At 40.8% G+C, this 22584-nt stretch overlaps 1 protein-coding gene across 1 annotated transcript in view; it reads right to left on the minus strand.

Moving 5' to 3' along the window:
* Positions 1–244: 244 nt before the first annotated feature.
* LOC148479283 (vomeronasal type-2 receptor 26-like) overlaps positions 245–22584 on the minus strand; it is a 77735-nt gene continuing 55395 nt past the window's right edge. The window contains exons 2-3 of the mRNA XM_088454698.1: positions 16954–17077; positions 245–1161 (exon numbers count right to left, since the gene is read on the minus strand). Coding sequence (XP_088310824.1) covers positions 245–1161; positions 16954–17077 — 1041 coding nt within the window. The remainder of the gene's footprint in view (positions 1162–16953; positions 17078–22584) is intronic.

Here is a 22584-nt window from a genome sequence, read left to right on the forward strand (position 1 = left end):
GGCAGAACATGAACTGACACTTTCAAGATCTAATACCAAGGCTTGGACTGCATCTATGTCCCTATCAGAGTCAGTAGGCACTCCAGCCTCTTAATTATGTGATTACTACTGCCCCCTAAATTGGAGTATTTTAAACCTTAATGTATGTTTCTGTGGACAAGTAAAGTTGTTACTTTTTATTACACTCATTGTGTGCCTCCTGTCTTGTCTTATATATTCTAAGGGAAATGGTGATAAATTTATATTATGAGCAAAAGCTTGTTTTCCCCAGGCATAACATATCTTTTCTGTTCATTTCAGGACTCTTCAGTATTGTGTAACATTTAGGAAAAAATATACAGGAGAGAATTCCTATACATGATGCTAATATAGCTACAACTTCTACAATGACCATATTTTTCCCCTTAGTGCTCAGATAGGCTGGGATGGCACAGATCCAGACACTACAGAACACCAGCATGCTGAATGTGATGTATTTGGACTCATTATATATATCAGGTAATGTCCTCACCATGAAAGCCAGAACATAGCTCACAGCTGCCAAGAACCCCATGTAACCCAACATGAAATAAAAGGCCAGCACAGAACCCTCATTACATTGGATGATGATAGTCCCAGGATATGTGTCCATGTTAAACTCTTGAAATGGAGGAGAAACTGACAACCAGATAACACCATTCAGGACCTGGACAGATGAGCAGATCAACACTAAAGCATTTGGTAGTTTGGTTCCCATCCATTTTCTCCAGTAGCTTCCAGGTCTTGTGGCCTTAAAAGCGATGCAAACTGTGATAGTTTTGGCCAGGATTGATGACACAGCGATAGTAAATATAATTCCAAAAGAGATCTGCCTCAGCATGCAGGTAATATCCACTGGACAACCAAGGAAAAGAAATACACAAAGTAAACCCAACTTTAGAGATATGAGGAGAATAAAGCTGAGGTTCTGATTATTCACTCTGACAATTTGGCTGTTCCGGTAGAAGATAAATATACCAAATATAAAGACAATTAAAACAGAAAATAAAACAACCATGGCAGAGAAAAACCAGGTTATATAGTCTGCTTCATATGATAGAAATTCTTGTACTCTGGAAATACACTTGTTTTTATAATCATTCGGCCAGTCACTATCGGAGCATTTCACACAATTTTCATTGCCTATAGAATAAAAATGTGCATAAAATAATGTCAAGACAAATTGGCTTATTATCTCACTTTATCTCATGTGAGGAATAATATGACTAACATTAAGCAAAATCTGGTGGATAGAGCTTATATGAGAGCAAAACTAGTGAACATTGGGTAACATGTAATGAAACAGCAGATGGGTGGTGGATTGAATGTGAGAGTATTACTCTTGGTGGAGCACATGTATTGATGGGCAGGTGATGACATGTGCACACAAATCTGATGGTTAGTGGAAGATGTGATATAAATATTGTAGCAGTATTGCTGCCCTCATTTTCTCTCAAATCTATTCCTGTCTTTAACTCTCCCTCCCCTAAGTTTCACATATGCTGGTTAAAATGTAATAGCCCATGAGTTGCAGACAACTGTGCATATGCTGCTATATTTATGGCAACAATTAGTTTTCACAAAAATCAGCCTGATTTTGTCTAAAAAAAAATTGGCACTTTTAATCAAATGGCTATCTCTCTGGATTGGTTGCAGTATGGATATGTAAGTTAGCATTCTTAACTAGGCGTGTTATGAGGAATCCACTGTAGGGGGGAACTTCCCATTCAGTGCAATCAGTAGGTGGAAGAGGGTAAAGGATAGCAAGTGTTAAATCAGCTGAATCTATTTACCTGGCATATTCCATGATTCACACATAAGATCAGATAGCTGATCAGAGTGAGGAAACTCTGGAATTCTACCTTCTGTTGGTTAAATAATGTCTATTTTGCCTTAGGAGTGGGCTCTGCCTCTTCTATTTGAAGAATAGATTTTACAGCTCTCACAAGTGTAGGTATATTCAATTTAGAGGGGGGTTCCTACCCTCCCAAACGGGAGTCAGAGTGAGAGAGGTCTGTGGGCCTGATTCAGAGACGGACGCAAGTGGACATTCGCTCGTTCGGCGTACGAGCGAGAAAATATAAATTCAGGCGCTCGCTCGTAAGTTCGCTCATAGCTAATCTTCCGCCCCAAAGTCTACCAACCCCTCCTCTAGCTAACAAACTATCAAAATAGCGACTGTCCATCTCCTATTTTGGTTGCAGGGAATGCTCGCACAAGTCCAAACCAGAAGTGGGCCTGTCATTTATCATTTGCTTGCTATTTCATTCTGCCCACATACTGGAATCAATTCCTAGCAATCAGTATATTAATTAGCTTAATTGTTATTCACATCTTTGCAATCCGTTTTTTTTTTACCATTTCAATAAACTTTATTATTGTTCGTGTGTGTCATTCTTTCCGCTGAATACGTTCGTTTGTACCAAGTGGATGGTTTTTCAAAATTCAAAGCTGTTTTGAAGGCTACTATTGTTTTGCGTAAGTTGATATGCAGATTTCGCATCTTTATTTTTTAATATTTAAATTGGCTAACGCATGTCACTGCCTCAAGCCTATAATAATTCACATTATATTTGTGAGGGTGTAGGTCACATGTTTCATACAATAACCAATCCAATGCATTCTGTTATATTTCAAAGTACATTAGCCAATCATAATTTTTCTGGGCCCTTTATTAAAACTGTTTTTTTGGTTAAAAATCATTGCCATTATGAGAGCCGCAGCCTTTACAAGATGAGAACTCCTGGTCCTCACAGATGTGATGGACCGGAGGATCACAGTTCTTCAGGCCCCCATCACAAACCAACGCAAGCGGCTTGCCTATGCGGAGGTGATGCGCCACCTGCGATCTTTGGGCTACCGCCGCAATATTGGGCAGCTGGAAAGGCGGTGGTCTGATCTCCACCGCAGGTCCCCCCACCCTTTGGTGAATTTGTGTGTTGAAATTCGCGACAGTAAGTTTTTTTTTTTGTTTGTTTTTAAATGTAAGCCTCCCTGCGTTTGCATGTTTTCCATCTATCCCTTTTTGTTTTTTTTTTACATCCCTGCATGTGCATGTTTTCCATCTATCCCTACTTGTTTATTTTGTACATCCCTGCGTGTGCATGTTTTCCATCTATCCCTGTTTGTTTATTTTGTACATCCCTGCGTGCGCATGTTTTTTAGTTTCGCTATTAAAATTTTGGACTGTGTAAATTGATAAAAAAAACAAAAATAGAAAAAAATAAAATTTTAAACCATCATTTAGGGGCTGAGCGCAGAGTACGACACCCTCGTCCCCTATCCCCCACTCCCACCCAATCCTCCTCTCCCCGACCTTCACCAAATTCCCCCTCCACCCCAGACCACCCAGTGCCTGAGGCCCATCCCTGTCCTATTATTCCCATCCCTCACAATACACCCTCCTCTCCCCCCCTCTCTTTTCATCACCCTCCCCTCCCCCCCATCTCGTTTCATCACCCTCCCCTCCACCATCCCTCTCTTTTCCTCCCCCTCCACACAGAGTCAAATATCCCCTCCTCAATCGGACCAGCACTGGCCCACCTCTGAGGAGGACGATGTGGTGTTTACAGGACCAGGCATCAATATGACCAGTATGTTTGCCTTTTTAACTATGTTTTTTTTTGGCTTTTTGGTTGATGTTGTCCTTTTGCCTGTGCATTTCCAATTTGTTAAGTATTTCTAATGTTTTGGATATATATCTTGGCAAAACAATGTCTAGGATGTTTTCCCCTTACACATATCACACATGTCCAAACACTCATACTTGTGTCTATCTATTTTACGGTACCAACAAATGTATTGTTTTTGCATACTTCTGCTTTTTAATTTTTGTTTTTTTATGTCTAATTTTTAAAGTTAGTATTTAAATAATCTTTGTGTTTGCCATAACTTTTTTTTTTTGGACAAATTTAGATCTTTTTTGAAACTATAGTCTGATTTGTAAGTTGTTTGGTAACATATAAATTAAGGTGTCAGTTTAGTAATCCCTTTTTTTAAAAAAAACCACAGAGGACAAGAGGCGTTTGCAAACAATGCTTGAGGGATTGCAAACCTTGAGGGCCCATCTCGTGGTGGTCCTGCGGCACTATTTTTTTTATTTTTTTGAACCCCCTTAAAATGTTGGGACCAATAAAATATATTTTGATTTATTAAAGTCTCATTCCTTGTCTGTAAATATTAGATCCATTAACCTTACATAAGTCGACTATTGGAGCATGTTTTTTTAAGTAATGTAAATGTGTTTGTAGAAAGCTCAAGTAAGTATGTAAGCTGGAACATTAAACACCTAACAATACCAATAGGTTTGTCGAATTACCAGAGTTTTTTTTTATTTTGGGGTGGGTAATGTAAATTTTCTCTAAAACCTGCTTAGCCCTAGATTAGAAAACATCCTGATTCACCTTAATACCTTTGGTGTTTGTTTTAGCCACAAAGCATGGTAAAATACTTTACAATTTAACACATTACAGGATTAGCCATTAAGCAAGTTTGCCTTTTTTGGACCAGGTTACACTTGCTTGTATTTTACCAAGGAAGAGTCCTTAAAAGGTTATCCAAAAATTTAATCCACACAAAAAAAATAAACAAAGTGAATTTTGTCAAGCAATTATCACAGTGAAAACACAATCTAAAAAACAACCAACACCAAAAATAACAAAACAACAACAACAATCAAGAACTGTTTGAAGAAGTAGCAGGCCAACATGAATCCCCAAATGAGGTGAAGAAATAATTGTTCCAGAAGTTAGAGCCAATGTGGACACATGAAGAGATTTTTTGGGATCAGGTAGTAGGCATCATTTGTTCGGGTAATTTAATGGAATAAAGGACACCCAAAAAAAAAGGGAAAAAAAATTACAAATGGTCATTGTGTAAATTATCTACATAATTAACAAAAATTACCTAAAATATCTGTCCACCACATCATCGCGTAAGGCCCCCCCACATACTGACCTCCGACCAACCTCGGGGGGGCCATCCTCAGGCAAGGCATCCTCTGGCTGCATTGGGACACCACTCCTTATGGTGATGCTGTGAAATATCCCACACAGGACCACAATTTTTGAAACCATATCCAGCAAATACATGAGCTCGCCACCAGAGCAGTAGAGGCATCTGAATCGGCCTTTAAAAGGCCGATACAGTGCTCCACCACCTTCCTGGTGGCTGTAAGTGTGGAATTATACTCACTTTGTGGCCCTGGTGTGGGTGCCAAATAAGGAGTGAGCAGCCAGGGCGTGCAAGGGTAACCACTGTCTCCTGTGAAAAAAAAAACATCAGGACAATTGTGTCACAAGCTTTGCATTGGTTGCCACAGAAGGTGTCAACTTACCCAGAAGCCACGCATCACCTGCTTGTAGGTTGTCTAATTTGTGCCAAATCCCTTATTGCTGGATGACGAAGAATCATGTGCACTCCCAGGGAATTTGGCATTCAAGGACAGGATCTGGAGGGAGGCATCACATACCACCATTACATTCAGTGAATGAAAGTTTTTTTGGTTCCTAAAAAAAGCCTCCAGCCTTGCTGGAGGCTGAAGTGGTATGTGAGTGCCATCCACAACCCCTATGATGTGTGGGAAGCCAGCTATTTGGTAAAAATTGGCCTTCACCACACTAAGGGAACCCATATCCAATGGCATTGTAATAAAATGATGGAGGTGTTTAAAACTGGCCTCCATCACTGCCCTCAGGATCCTTGAAAAGGAGGATTGGGAGATTCCGGCAACTATTCCCACAGTGGTTTGAAAGGATCCTGAGGCACAGAAATGTAACACCGACATTAATTGCATAAGTGGTGGTATTGCTGTAGGACTGACAATTTGCCGTTCAAGATCACTCTCTATTAATGAGAGAGTGTCTAGTATGATTTGTGGATGAAGACGGTATCATCTTAAGACCTCATCATCTGGCATTCCAAAAAGGGTGACACGTGTTCTATATATCAAGGGGCCTTGCACGCCTATGAGGCCTACGCCTGGGACGAAGTTGAGGTTGGTCCGGTTCTGGAACCAGGGCCAATATAATTCGACCAACATCAACCTGAAATGGTAAGCCAGGTAGTTATTTGTTTAGACAAATTTGTACAGAAAAACATACTTATCTTTTCTAAGAATTCCAAAGATGCTTACTGGCCTTGGATGGGTCATGTGCTGAACCACCTACATTTAAAAAGTAGAAATTATATTTAAGATTAATTTAATAAACTATGATTGTAAACACATTTCTGGGTTGAAAAATAGAGAAGGGAGGACACATTATTTGAGAAAATCTTACGCCACATTTCCAGGGGTATTCTATATGGGAGCGTTAACATGTTTTGGGCATTATTTTTGGAGGTAAGACGTCATTATGCCCATGTTTACTTTTACACCCTATTCAATATCAAAGACTTATCGCAATTTGGAAAAGTGTTTGTTAAAAAATGGGGATAACTTGTCACCATTGAATAGGTGTCGGAAAAAAGTGTAGAATTGGTGTTTAGGTGTGCAGGCTTAAAAAAATTAGCCTGCACCCCTGGGACTGACATTTAACCCCAAAATGTGTGCCAAAAAGTTTAACAAACAAAAGAGTGACACCCATCAAAATTTAGGTATATGAAAACAATAAAAAAGGGACGAAATTATTACACAATATGGAAGTAGGTTCAGGGCTAATCTGCAAGTATGCGGCCGGTGTTTTGAAACTACGAATTATAGCGGCAGGTGCCCAAATGTTGATGTTTACACAAATTAATTGAGGGACATCAAAATATGCTAATCCCCATTTTTAGTTTCTCCATATTTGATGGGCCCACTTAAAAAATGAGCAAAAATAACCTAAGTGCTCTTCTGCATCACTTCTTCAATGTTGGTAACAAAACACATGCTGCAGCTCTTTTAAACCCCCACTTTCAAATAAAGGCTAAAACGGGGGTACCCATAATGTTCAAACATGTTTTGCCAAATTTAGGGGTGCTCTTACCTTTTTAAATTGGACAAACAAGAAACTTTACGCCAATCCCAAATCCAAGTTTCCAGTTTGTGTTATTTTTCAATTGACTACGGGGATAAGCGGGAGGGCGTACCAGACTTAACGCTGATAAATACTCCGATATTAAACGTTAACTTCGACAGTGAAGTTAACATGTGCTATTGATTTATTTTTCAGCGTTAAGTCTGGTGCGCCCTCCCGCTTTTCCCCGTATTCAATTGTAACATTTCAAAAAATGGAAACTTGGATTTGGGATTGGCATAAAGTTTCTCATTTTTCAAAGTTAAAAAGGTAAGAGCACCCCTAAAGTTGGAAAAACATGGTTGAACATTATGGGTACCCCCGTTTTAGCCTTTATTTGAAAGTGGGGGTTTAAAATACCCGCAGCATGTGTTTTGTTACCCACATTGAAGAAGTGATGCAGAAGAGCACTTAGGTTGTTTTTGCACATTTTTTAAGTAGGCCCATCAAATTTGGAGAAACTAAAAATGGGGATTACCATATTTTGATGTCCCTCAATTAATTTGTGTTAACATCAACATTTGGGCACCTGCCACTATAATTATATTCTAAAAACCACCTGCCGCATACTTGCAGAATAGCCCTGAACCTATTTCCCTATTATTAAGAAATTGTATTTTAAAAATAATTTTTGATCACCCTTTTTTGTTAAAAATTTTGGCCTGTCCATTTTTGCTGAACCAAAAAAAAGAGGGACCCAGTTCTTTTTTCACTGACATTCTCAGGGGTGAAGGCTATTTTATAAAAGCCTGCACCCCTAAACCCCAATTCTGCTATTTTTTTGTGCACCTATTCAATGGAAACAACTTATCACCGTATTGGATGAAAGACTTGTTAAAAATGCAATGTCTTTGAGATTGAAGAGGGAGTAAAAGTAAAACCTGCGAAAATGACGTCAGAATGTCTAAATTAACGCCAAAACTAAGTTAAGGCACCCATATTGGATAGCCATGTTAGTGTTAAGACAAGATTTTTAACTAAAACAAAAAAATATTAGATCACAAAATAGTACGCTCCTTTTACAGTTCAAACAAGACACATTAGTTCGCAAAATAGTACGCTGCTTTTACAGTTCAAACAAGACACATTAGTTTGCAAAATAGTACGCTACTTTTACAGTTCAAACAAGACACATTAGTTTGCAAAATAGTACGCTACTTTTACAGTTCAAACAAGACACATTAGTTCGCAAAATAGTACGCTGCTTTTATTGGTTACACATGATTGGGCAAAGAAAATAAACAACATTACTTTGGGAAAAAGATGCAAAGACAAACACATCGATTTGGAAAAATAATTAAAAAAACACTTACCAAAAAAAGACAAATAAACCAAAGAACGTCACTGGGGCAAGGCCAAAAAAACTGTAAAAAAAATTAAAACACATTTTCAAAAATTTACTCCGAATTTTTAAGGGTGGATTTTAAAATACTTACTGAAAAATGCAAAAGCAAAAAATTTGAAAACAAAACCGACCAGAAAAGAAATAAGTAAGCAAAATTCCCAAAAAGATCACAACCCAAAATACACCTTCTACTACCAAAACAGCCAACAAACCACGACAACGCCCAACCTCCAACAATCAACATGCCACCTCGACTGGAGTCACACCAAGCCATAAATAGTCTTTATTATCCCGCACAAATTAAGGATGGACAATAGGAGCGCACAATCAATGATGCGTCCGAATAATGAGAATAGGAGCGCACAATCAATGATGCGGCCGAATAAAAATGTCACTGAAATCCCAAATCAGTCTGCTGTAGTTGAGTCCAAAATGACTACCGAGCAGCAAGGTACTGGCCAAGAGGCGCCAGGTAAGTATTATTGTTTTAATAATGAAAATGATGGTTTATCAATAATTTCAAAAAATATATAAATTATACCAAAAAATTTCTGTTTTCCAAAAGGTGTGAAGGATGACATGGAAGAGGCTGCTGGGCCTAGTAGGCCTACAAAACCTGGCAAAAAAAAGGCAGCCACAATTCACAAGGAAGGAGATGGAGGTTTTGGTTCAAATGTGCACTGACACCCTGCCCCAGGCCCCAAGGAATATGGGTGCAAGCCAGAAGTGGAAAATGTGGGAGGACATAGCCAGTGCTGTCAATGGGGTGAGTGAATTGGAACGTGCAACCCGGGATGTTAAACGCCGGTAAGTACAAACTACATTTGATTAAAAAGTGTTTAAAGGACAAAATACTGCAGTAATAATGCCAACTTTTTATACAACAGATGGACCGACTTCAAATATCGGCTGAAACAAAAACTTGCAGATATGGCTAGGCATGCAAGGGGGACAGGTGGGGGTCCCACCCCTGTGTCACTTGAGCTTACTGATTTGGAGGAGCTGGCACAGGGGTGTGTGCAGGATGAGGAGGTGTTTGGCGTGTCAAACATGGATATTGACATGCCAGACTTTGCGGCTCCTCATGTTGACCCAGATAAATGTTGCAATGTTAACAACTCTGAAATGTTTTTGGGAACATATCTAGATTCTAATTTTACTCTTTTCTCTTTTTTCTCACAGAGACACAGGCAGATGAGTCTGCTCCAGAGTTGAGCGTTGGCCGCAGAATTTCTTCTGGCTCTGCAGGGGAGGAAGCAGTAGATCCGGCTGGGGACCCTGTGGAAGACAGTCCAAGGCCTTCCCCCTCACAGGCAGTAGTCCTCCTCACTTGATCTCAATTTCAAAACTGATCAACTGACCGAGATTATGCTGAGGCAGGACGCCAATCTGTTACCGGTGGCGGACGCCCTGGAGGCAAATTCTGTGGCCAACGTGCGAATTGCTAATGCCCTGGAGCAGCTTGTTTGCCACCACATGTTGGAGCCTGCCACCCTTCCTGCAGGAACATCAGGACCCTCCACCTCTGGCACAACAACAGCCATCCCTCCAAATGTGCCTAGCCCTATGCCTAGTCCAGAGGCCACAACATCTGCCTTTGGACAGGCCAGGCGAAGGACATCCCGGACCCGTACCAGCTCTCTCCCCACCCCGGCCAAATGCCCTAAAAGGCGATGACAGCACTGGCTAATTTCCCCACATTCCATTTCTGTGTTTGCCCTATATTCCTTAATGGCCAAAACCTCCCGCTCCTTTCTTGTGAATTGTTTTTAATAATTTTATTGGTTTGTGTATGAAATGCCACTTTGTTTATTTTTGTGGGCAAAAAACCAATTTATGTTTTTTTACGTTTTTTACATTATTTCTGTGAGTAAAAATAATTTAAAAAAAAATACAAACTGATCAATTCTCTATCTTGTTTATTTCTTTCAAAACTGGTTTAAAGGTAATCCAGACAACAAAATGACAAACAAGACAACGGAAAGAAAAACATTTTTTAAAGTCTAAACAATCAAGGGTTTTTAAAAAAAAAAGAGTTTTAAAAAACCAAAACAAAATACGAAACCAAAAAATGGTTTCTTTGGCCATAAAATATTCGCTTATCAAAAAAAAAAGTGTACAATATTGTTGAACTACAAACCCCCACAAAAATAAATAAAACCAAAACAAAAAAAGTCTGCTAATTGATTGTATTAGGCCACAATTAGCAGCTGAGTATTTCACCTGCGTTCGGATTTTAGCAACTAAAAAAAGGCTATTAACGAAACACCTTACAAGCAGATTAACAATTACAAGATGATTGTTTATGTGGCCGCAAATGATACATCGCCACACCATCGATGAGCCCGGAGAAGGCCGAAGAGACCATCGTCATTGCGGTAGACTATACCAGACCACAAGCTGAGCGAGCAGTCTTACTGAAAATTGGATCAGCCAGTGAAGTATGACTTGTTCCGTTCACATTGGCCACTCGCATCAGATAATTTATGTACGCCGAATAAATGCCTCGACATGCCTGCATTTTCCCATCTCCACCCCCGTCACCGCCCCCAAAATGGACAGTTCTGTCAATCACATTTTACATGTCACTTCCTGTTTGCTGTTCGACGAACGACTGAAAAATTATCGCAATCAGCAGTACGCACATGCGCACTGTTACACCGACGCATGCGTGGTTGTATAACATCGGACCGCTACGAGCGAATGTCCGCTTACGAGCGGCTCTGAATGAGGGCCTGTGTCTTTTGCCTCCCCAGATGATAACTCAGTATCTGATAGCTGGGTTGACTGGGAAGATAACACAGCATGCTTAGAATGTTTACTAGGTAAGGGTCTCTCTGTTTGCAGCATTTGTTGGAAGGCTGCCTCCATGGAGGAGGCAAGGGAAGCACTGGATTTGCAGGGAGTACCTGTTGTGACCATCACATAGGGACAGCTAGATGGTCCACAATTTTTTCCAACACCTGTGAAAAGGACGCCATGGGGGGGTTCCTGAGAAGAGGGTGCAGGGGCGGATGGGCCAGGTGGCGTACAACAAGATGCATATAGACCATCAAAAACAAGATCCTCTAAAGCTAAGCCTGCTAAATTGGACTTACGAGACACTAGATTGGAAGCAGCAGACTGCTTGTTATTCTTGCCTTTGCTAGACATAGCTGCAAGTTTAATGTATCACACAATCTGTCTTAGTGCAGTGAGTAACCCAGATATATACATTATGGCTGTGTAGTGCGTAACACAAACATACAGTATGTGATAGTCCACACACATAGAGGTAGATGTGAGGTACATTAAACCCCCTATACAGTATCTCAGTATTCCAGGGTTATAATGAAAGAAAGGGAAAAGTATAAGCTGACAGTTGTGAAAAATAAATAGACAGCAGCGCTAGCACAAGTCACATACAATGCAAAACATACAATATAAGTGCTGTGGGAACTATAATCAACTACACAGACCACAGTCACAGGTAGGAAATAGTGCTGTATAACCTGGATTTTGGGGGAGGTATCCAGGGAGACTGGACCCAGTGTTTTCTTAGAGACCTGAGGCTGATGCAGAAAATGGCTACTGTGAGTCTTGTGGGAGCAGAGGTTGAGGGAGGAGCAGCTCAGGGGCAACAAGACTGCAGTGGAATGGCGCCTGAAGCTGGGGGAGGGACCGCAGGGAGAGGAACTTCTCCCCTATGCTGACATCAACTACTGGGTCCAGGCCTTAGCTGTCCCCTGTGTCAGTATAGATAATGCACTGGTGGTCTAGTAGAGCCCTGAATGAACCGATGTCCACATCAGTGCCTCTGGTCTGTCTACTGAGACTGGAGGCAAGACGGAACATAGACTTGGGTCCCCACAAGCAGGGACCCACCATACCTGTCCCCTTGAGTCCTGGCTGCAGTCTGGGGTCTGAGGAGCTTTGGTAGCTAGTTCCCCCCAGACCCCTCTGAGAGTATCTAGCTGAGGGCTGGTATCACGGTGCCATAGAGGGGTGATGGAGCAGCAGTACAGACATCCACAGGACTGTCTAGCACTGCTTCTCTGTATTAAAAATGAAAATAAAATGAATCATCAAAATAAAGCTTGGGCCCCACTCTTCTAACGGTTATCCAGCTCCTGCTGGACACCAACAAAACTGAATTGCCTTCAGGATGTGGGTGGGGTATAGGGGGAAGGACTGGAGCATCCTGGGACAGGAAAAAGCTTTGCTGTTGGTGTCCGGTCCTATATGTACCACCTACACCCCATTGTCTCCCTGTGGAGCTATATGGACCCTGAAGAAGAAAAATAATTATAATTTAAAATGTACATATTATTTACAAGAGAAAAAAAATAATTTCTAAACATAGTGTTGGACAGAGTTTCCCAAACACGGCCCTCAAGGCTCCCCAACAGTTCATGTTTTAGAGATATCCATGGTTAAGCACAGGTGGTTAAATCAATTGACTGAGGTACTAATTAAATCACCTGTGCTCAACCATGGATATCTGTACAACCTGAACTGTTGGGGACCCTTGAGGACCATGATTGGGAACCTCTGGTGTAGGAAACAAATCTAAATGGAGTTGCTTTAGGTTCCTTCCAGACTTATCAAAAGTGGACATACAGTATAACATCCCATCAAAAAATATATAAAACCCTTGTGCTCCACTGTAGGTGTACAGTACTAATGTCTAACAAATTATTTTAAGTTCATAAACTGTACTGGAATTCCTTCTGTCTTCTAATCCTTGTACTGACAGATTTTCTCACATCGAACAATCCAATACAGTATAAAAGAAAAATATAGAAGGATTCTATATCATTTTTGATGTGATAGTATAGGATATAACTTGGTGGGAGAAAGTTAAAATGGTTCACCTCTATTAACCTTGCAGTTCCATCATAGGATACAATGTAGCAGTTCCCATTGTAGACTTTAATGTTACTTTACCACCATTGAAGTCTATGGGCGAAAGTTTGACAGACAGCCTGCTAATTCAAAGCAAATCAGTGGGTAGCTATAAAGGTGCCTGATAATTGGCTGCCGGCTTCTCTTATGACAGGAGTCACCCATATCCTGCTCATTTGCACAGAGGAAGTGTACTGTTAACAAATAATCTTCCAATTGTCCCATGCTTATCATGTTTTTTTAACCCATTGGATGTCTGCTTGGACTGAAGAGAACATTATTTACACTAGGAATAGGTAAGTATGGAATTTTTTTTACAGGATACGTGGATGTTACATGGAGACGTGAATGGCTGCAGGGATTGTAGGTGAGTATGTGTGAGAGTAAGCAAGTGAATGAGTGAATGCATGTGCACTAAGAAACAGGCCTAATGTGCACAAATAAGAATCAGGCCTAATGTGCACAACTCAGAATCAGGCCTAATGTGCACAACTGAGAATCAGGCCTAATGTGCACAACTCAGAATCAGGGCTAATGTGCACAACTTAGAATCAGGCATAAAATGCACAACTTAGAAGCAGGCCGAATGTGCACAACTCAGAATCTGGCTTTATGTACACAACTGAGAATCAGGCCTAATGTGCACAACTCAGAATCAGGCCGAATGTGCAAAACTCAGAATCAGGCATAATATGCACAACTCAGAATCAGGCCTAATGTGCACAGCTCAGAATCAGGCCTAATATGCACAACTCAGAATCAGGCCTAATGTGCACAGCTCAGAATCAGGCCTAATATGCACAACTCAGAATCAGGCCTTATGTGCACAGGTCAGAATCAGGCCTAATGTGCACAACTCAGAAACATGGCTAATATGCACAACTCAGAATCAGGCTTAATGTGCACAACACAGAATCAGGCCTAATATGCGCAACTCAAAATCAGGCATACTATGCACAACTCAGAATCGGGCACAATATGCACAACTCAGAATCAGGACTAATGTGCACAACTCAGAATCAGGCCTAATATGCACAACTCAGAATAAGGCCTATTTATTTATTTACTTTTCAAATTAATCAAAATTGTATTGTTAGTTTTCCCACCCCAAAGTTAGTTTTTAGCTTTCAGCATTTTGCACAGATATCTCCCATGTTACACATAGACCTACTCTATTACATACACACACATCCTTTGCATAGATATCTCCCATGTTACACATATACCTACTCTATTACATACACACACATCCTTTACACAGATATCTCCCATGTTACACATAGACCTACAGTATTACGTACACAAACATCCTTTGCATAGAAGGTATAAATTAACTAGTTTGTTAGAATCTTCTGCAACTGACTATGTGTGTCAGTGTATAATATAACATATTAACATATTGATGAACTGTTCTGTAAGAATTTCACTCATCTCTATTAAACACAATTGTCCATGTTTCAAACTGTATGTGGATTTCTAATAATATTGGCTAGGACTTACAGGTGTTACCTCATACATTCTTGCAGCAGTAGTGCCAAACAGCCCCTGTCGATGCGCTAGGTCCAATGTGACTCTGCTAGCGCTGGGTGTTTGTTTTCATCTTTTTTACCTGAAAATTATTTTAATTGGAATGTGATGTAACAGGGTCGTATCTACCCTTTGGCCAGGATGGCACTCGCCATGGGCGCCGGCGAAGGGGGGCACCATCTGGCAGTGCCATCCATAGTCAAGGGGGAGAATCAGTACTAGACTGCCATCACTGGAGTCCTGGGTACGCTCCTGCCTCTCACCTGGGGCAGATGTCTAGGGCCGGGTAGCCGCTTGCCGGCAGCTGCCTGGTAGAGTAAGTTTTTATTTTCACAAGGCGCACATGACATCATGATGTTGTGAGCACCGCATCGCTGCACTGAAGAGGAGCCGGTCACAGCCTGAAGATATAGTAAGTATGTGTGTGGGCTGCAGGGGCTGGAGAGACAGAAGGGTTGTCTGGCTTGGGAGACAGCAGGAGGATGACTGGGGAGACAGAAGGTGGATGGCTGGAGAGACAGAAGGTGGATGGCTGGAGAGACAGAAGGGGGATGGCTGTGGAGATAGAAGGGGGATGGCTGTGGAGATAGAAGGGGGATGGCTGGGGAGATAGAAGGGGGATTCCTGGGGAGATAGAAGGGGGGTGGCAGGGGAGATAGAAGGGGGATGGCTGGGGAGACAGAAGGAGGGGGATGGCTGGGAGATAGAAGGGGGGTGGCTGGGGAGACAGAAGGGGGCTGGCTGGGGAGACAGAAGGGGGCTGGCTGGGGAGACAGAATGGGTTCTTCCTTATGAAACAGAAAAAGGTGCTGGCTGATGAAACATGGGGGCTGGCTGGGGAGACAGAATGGGTTCTTCCTTATGAAACAGAAAAAGGTTCTGGCTGATGAAACATGGGGGCTGGCTGGGGAGACAGAAAGGGGGCAGCTGGGGAAATGTTATAAGTACAGAGTGTAATTATACAGTAATTATGAGGGGCGCCAGTCCATTACTTTGTCAGGGGAGCTCGGATCCCTAGATACACCTCTGTGATGTAATTAAGATGCACAAGTAGACTACACTGTTTAATTTAATATCTGACACTTGTCTCTCTGTGTGAGACTGAGTCTGAATTTACTGTATATACAAAGTGCTATGATGCAGCAGCCACTTCTTTTTTCAATGCCAAGTTCAGTTGTGCTTAATTTACAGACTCAGTCACACACATAGGGCCATATTCAATTGAGCGCGAGGTTTAGCAAGGAAAAAGCTCGAGCCAAATTGTGGATTACCATGGGTCTGCTACATTTACCTGCCCAGGGCTATACAGTGGTCTACGTAGCTCCTGGTGGCCTCCCCTCCAGCTTCACACTGGGTAGGGGGCTGCTGGGAATCCTGGTGGCTTCTGGAGGGCTCCAGGGGCTGCAGGGAGGAACAAGGGCTACTGGGAGATGTAGCTCTCCCACCGCCCATTATGGGGGGGCATACATACACTTGAGGGGGTCACGCAAACAGACACTGACTTATACACACTTTAAAACACTAACAAACACTCACACACACTGCATACTCACCACTGCTGCAGACCCGACGCTGGATGCAGAAGACAGCACTGCAGAAGGTAAGTCATTAAGGACTACTTAAGCTATTTGGAAACTTCCAATTGCTTAATTCATCCTCAGGGTGGGTGCCGCCAGGGTCCCAGAGCAAGTCCCATTGATTTTTCATAAAATTAACGATTTTAGGAAAAATCAGACTTGCTCTGGAGTTGCGAGAATAAAAACCTCCCGGCGCTCAAAATAGAAAACAACACGCACCTAATTAAATAGTAAAAATCCTGCACATGCAGGAAAAACCTCGCAGGTATGGGATTTTTGCTATTCTCGCCACCAATTGAAAATGCCCCATAAATCAGTGCAGTATCATGGTGCGTCTTAGTTGCATCACACTATGACTAAGGTGCATTTGCTGTTAAAAGAGATGCTGGGCTCAAGCAGAGTCGCCCAAGACCTGGCGGATCACTCACACCAGGCTTCTCACACAGCATGGCAAATTGAGGCTACGTGTATAAGGACACATCTATATCATACTGTATAACATAATAAGGTCACAAAGTTCTGGATGCTGATTTCAATTTGCTGTAAATTCACATTTTTTCCTTTGCTTCTAATTCCAAAACAAATTAGTAAAATATTGTACATATACCAGACTTATTGGATATTTCTCCTTCTGAGCACGGCACACAGTCATAGCAACATGCATGGTATCCTTCCCTATTAGCTTTTCTGTATCCCTCAGGACACTTTTCCGAACATTGTCCATGTGGCTTCTGTTGAAACAAAGAGATGAGGTTCAGCAGTTTACCTGAACATTCTATCATGTTCCCCTATTTTTAATGCTAACAGCTTTGGATCAGTATAAACAATCTGCAGATACAGATGTGTCCATCTACATTGTTGCTGTATACACAGCAAACTGCGCCATGCATGGCACAAAGTGTGCGCCTGCGAACGGATATGCAGACGACGATCACACCTGCACTTCCATAGGATTGCATGGTGCGATCGCAGTATGCGCCATAGCATACTGTAACATATAGTGTTGCCAGTAATAGCATGGTGCAATGCATGCGCACATTTGTAGCGTTATCAGCAAAGCTGTAGCTGGACACAACTGTATACTGGCAAGAAGAAAATTATAAAATAAAGAATTTGTTTTAATACAGAAGTTGAAGAACTAAATCATCATTTTTTATAAGTTACTTTTTTGTGAAACTTTCTGAAAAAAAGTGCATACAGGGGTGCTTTGTGTACAGAAAGTAAATGGAAAAATCTACATATGAGAAAATGTAGAGATGCTGTTGCCCTTAGTTTAGACAAGAGTACTTTATAATGGCCCAAAATGTAGAAATGATCAGGGGTGTATCTTACTATTGGCCAGGATGGCACTCTGTATGAGGGCCACCCGAGGTAGGGGGGGCAGAGCTGCATGGTGGTGTCACCCATGGCCAGGTCTCCCTGTCAAAGTCTGCTCTGTTGATCACTCAGTCAGAAGCATCAGCGCTGGACTATAAGGGAGGAGAGGGGTGATAGTCACCCATACAGCCACCGCAGTGTCTGTCCAGTGTCTGTCTATCTGTTCAGTCCCTGCCTTGTCCTCCTCCTTAACCCTCCAGCAATTTTCTTCTGTGTCCTTGTTACCTGGGATGTATTCTTGTCACTGAAGGGGGAAAGGGGAGAAGAGGTATGGGGGTAGCATTAAAGGGGGGGAGTGTGAAGGGGGGTCCCCAGTCACTTGCTTTCCCAAGGGTGCTAGGACACCTAGATACACCCCTGGAAATTATACAACTTAAAACATGGACCAGCCTTAATGATAATAGCTACAAATTTTGATTTTGATTGTTCTCTTAACATGCAGAGAGGTCTCTTATGCTGCATAGGAGATGGCAATGTCTAATTAATGAATACCCATGTATCATCATTTAAACGGTCAGACATGCCTGTGTTTTTCTGACCACCACTGTTACCACCCCCAAATGCTAACAAACTGTCAATCACTTTGCGATGGGATTCTATGAGCAATGAAAAACAATCACTTGATCTACATGAAAAATACATTAGCGTCCATCTCTGAACCAAACCCTTGTGCATTTGAATATTCAAATTTCCTTTTTTTACCAGCATTTACAAATCAGACTATCATTGTAATATCACTTTCCATTTGAAAGCAAACTCCTTATCTTTTCCGTCTCTATATCTCTGGAAAATCAAACTCTTAGGACTAAATTTACTAAACATTGGTTTTGTGTTTTTGGGTGATTTTACATCAGTTTTGCAATTAAGCCATTTGCCAAAGTTAAACCGGAGGGCAAACCAAGTCTCCAACTTTCTACCATTTTATGCCATCAGACCAACCATTGCTACAGTACTTTCTCATTGACAAGTATACAATCTGCAGTTTTACTAATGGTCAGTTTTAAATATGACCAAAAAACAACTGAAAAATGATGGCAAACCTACCCAAACAATAGACCTACCTATGGCAGGCAAGTTTTGGAGAAGGACAGCACAGAGCAGTGCAAGCTTCATTAGGTTAAAATGTACACTAAGGGTTAAACTCTTTAAAAAAAATGTGTGTTGTCCCCCTAAAATACATAAACAGCCCTGGATCATGCAGCCTGGGCTGGTATGAGAAAATGGGGTAAAAAACTGTGTGTCCTTGAAAAAGAAGCTAGTACTTCAAACCGCATTGGAGTATTTTAAAGGACATCACTATAGCAGCCAGGAGTTGAGTGTTAGTAAAAAGATCCCACCTGGACTGGAATTTGTTTTACATAAGGGTGGGTTGAGGACTTTACTATAAACAGATAAGCCCACTCCTTATTAATGGATGTAGAATGTTTTTATTTCTCTGTACATGTTATATATACAACTTCTATTTTTATAGAAGTTTCCTGCTATTTTTCCCAGATCTATAAATTGGGGACATTGATTGTAAAGCATTCATAAAGCTGATAAGATACAAGACTCCTAGATGTGAGTAAGATATTTGATTTTTTTTTATTCGATTATGTATGCAACAATTTATTTTCCATTATATTTCAGGATAACAAAGAACAAATATTGGATACAGAGGGACACATCCTCATTTCATATGAAAGTTTTTCAATATTTGGATTGTTGAATGCTGAACATAAATACTTCTAATAATATTTATTTTTTGTTTCCAATTCTGGTAGTGTCAGGTGACACTAAATAAGTTGACCAGGTTCTAGGCAGTCCAGTAGGAAGGGTTATTATCTTTACTTTGATGTCATTGTCGGTAAAGGTCTTACTCTTGGAATTTATAGTTTATTTTGATAAACATATTTTTTTCCACATTTTGAGAAAGTAACCTCCTATGCCTCTTTCTGCATATACACTGGAGGTTGGGCAGCTTAGGCAAAGCAAAACCAGTTTGTACAAGGTCTACGAAATTGTAATTTTTTTCTCCCAGTAGTCAAGGAAACTGGCTGACATGTCTATATTTACACTGCCATTAAAATAATCCTCCTACCTTCTATGGATGGTGACCATACCAGATTGCATTGTGATAGAGGTGTCACTAATTTTCAGCACCTATTTCAGACCAGACAAGATTTCAAAATGTTGTGTAGAGTCAACAGCATCATTAGTGGCATTCTTGGGAAAGCTCAGTTTTTTCCTGGCAGCCATAGTTTGGGAAAGCTTAGATTATTCCTGGCAGGCACAGATGCCAGAGAAACTAAAGGAGAAGATGTAATTGTTTCATGTGCCACTTGAGCTGACAACTTGCTAAACAGGAGCTCTTTGAATCTGTTAGGATCTAAGTCAGTGGGAAAGAAAGATATGACATACTACTTAAACCTAGAATCAAGTACAATTGACAGAATGTAGTTATTCAATTCCAAGATGTTGACAATCTATGGATCTGGGCAAAGCAAATAAAGGACTTGATTTACAACTCCAACATACTTAGCAGAATTACTTTATTTCATATCCGATTCTCAAGCTGATTTTTCAAAAGTCTACTTAGAGGAATCACCTGACTCAATCTGACAGAGTCAGAACTCACTTCACAGGTGAATACTTTGAATGGTTTCAGCACCTTGTACAACACTAAAATGTTGTCCACTGCCCTGTACTAAGAAATATTCTCCTTATGTCATGGTTGTTGTGTAGGTTTGGATGGCTTGTTGCTGTTTCTTCATTCACTGAAGCATATAGAGGGTTAATTTTCACCTTGTTAGTCCCTTGTGCCTTAATTGGTGGCATAGCAAATTTTACTTTTCTTGCAGCTGCTGCATTAATCTGCGTGCAGTTGCTAAATTGCAAAAATGTCCTGACATTTTTTGGTCCAAAGACAGAATTTCCTACAATTATCTGTCATTTAAAAAAAAATGCTGCACCACCAATTTGATTGTAAGAGCAAAACATGGGACATGTTAGTCCACAATATTTGTGGTGTTATCAGAAATCACAAATCCCAAGTACTGTAGTCCAAGTGGTAAAATCCATTTTGCAATGACATCCCTGAGATTTTCTAAAAGGTTAACACCATTATGCCTCTTAGTGAAGCTGTTGATACAAAGAGTAGCCTGCCTGGGAATCAGCTGGCCTGCTATGCTACCTGCTGCTGCTAAAGGTGAAACACCCACCCAGTGACTGTTACAGTCATGTAATCTTTTGTTTGCCTGTAACCACTTGTCCATGTATCTGTGGTTCTGTGGACAGTGGTTAAAATGGCATTTTCTAGACCACTATATTCTTTCTTATTGTCCTAGCACAGGCGTAGAATTGGTGTTATAGATAAATGGAATCAAGGTGAAATTTGGTAGTGAGAAGACAGTACTTCAATTCACGTCTAAAACTCGATGCATTAATGGTGGATATTGGATGCAGATCTAGTAGCATAGGTGTCATGGCATCAGTGATCTGCTGTGCAACTAGGTGACAGCTGTCATACTTGTTTTCTCTTGCTAAGGATTGTTTAACAGTCAATTGTTTATGAAACTACTACTAGTATTCTTTGTCCCCTTCTGGGATGAAGATCCACTCCCAGCAGCAGCAGGACTAGCACTCAGGGATTCTATTAAGGAATCCTGGATAAGGGAAGACATAGTTAGCCTTACCAAATTGGATGTTGGATTAGCTCCAATCAAATGTTTGTGGTAAAAGTTACAGGTGCTGGAATCTAGCTGAGAGAAGGTAAATAGCTGATGCTGGGCTACATATTGTTAATTTAATAGCATAACTTTCTGATTTTGAGAAAAACTTTTTATGAACATACTGCAAATGATGAAAAAGGAGAAGGTTTCTAGATGATTAAGGTCCCTATTTGTACTTCATGTGGATTTACAAACACTACAGATGGCTTGACAACTGATGTCAGGATTGGGTAAAAATAATTCTACACATGTAGATTTTTATTGTCTTATGGCCAGGCATGGCAATGGTGTTCTTATCATGGGCAAAACCTGCTTCCATTGGTGCCTTACTTACACAAACAACATCCTCATCATCAACATCCCCATTATCAACATCCTCATTAGCGCTGATATCAGTTGCAAAAATATCTGCCTCATTCTATTGCACTTCCACAGTGACATCCTCAATCTCTATTTGAGCATCTTTACTTACTTTAAGTGACACACAGTTTCTGAAAAAAATTATCCTTCTTGCTTTAATAAGAGTCTCATAATGATAAGCAATATCATTCCAAGAAAGGTTGCAGCAAGAACAGTCACTTAGGGAAATTTAAAAAAAAAAGTAATTTAGGAGATATTGATCTCTTATAACTTTTCAATTAAAAACCCACTGATAGACTAATGTATGGTCTTAATAAAGTGTTAGTAAAGTGTATTTATTGACCTTGGTCAAATAATGGTCTGTATACCACCTCCAGTACTCTCACTGGTTCCCCGCTTGTTAGTAGGAAGTTCTTGAATGCAAGATCCTTATGAGAGGAAATCACTCTCCAGGCTAAATGTTTGTTAAAAGGTAATTGCTGTGAGCAAGCAGTACTTTTAAGAGGATATAACTCTTCTGCTCCCTGGTTGTTAGAAAGTAGATTCTGTATGCAAAAATAATTCAAAGAGGGAGTTCCTAGATAAACAGCACATCCAAGATGTGGATGGTGACTTGACTCAAACTGATGGTTCACACATAATTGGCATTCATAGTTCAACATTTAGCGGAGTTTGGCAGCACAAATGTGTAAGTGGAGGTCAGCTTCCTAGGTCCTACAACTCTAACGCATTTTAAGTTATAGCATGAGGGTTCATCAGAGGATTGTGATGTTTCTGAGCAAACAGTTTGT

This window comes from Taudactylus pleione, unplaced genomic scaffold, assembly GCF_031769625.1.
Source record: "Taudactylus pleione unplaced genomic scaffold, aTauple2 ptg000627l, whole genome shotgun sequence".
NCBI classification, from domain to species: Eukaryota; Metazoa; Chordata; class Amphibia; order Anura; family Myobatrachidae; genus Taudactylus; species Taudactylus pleione.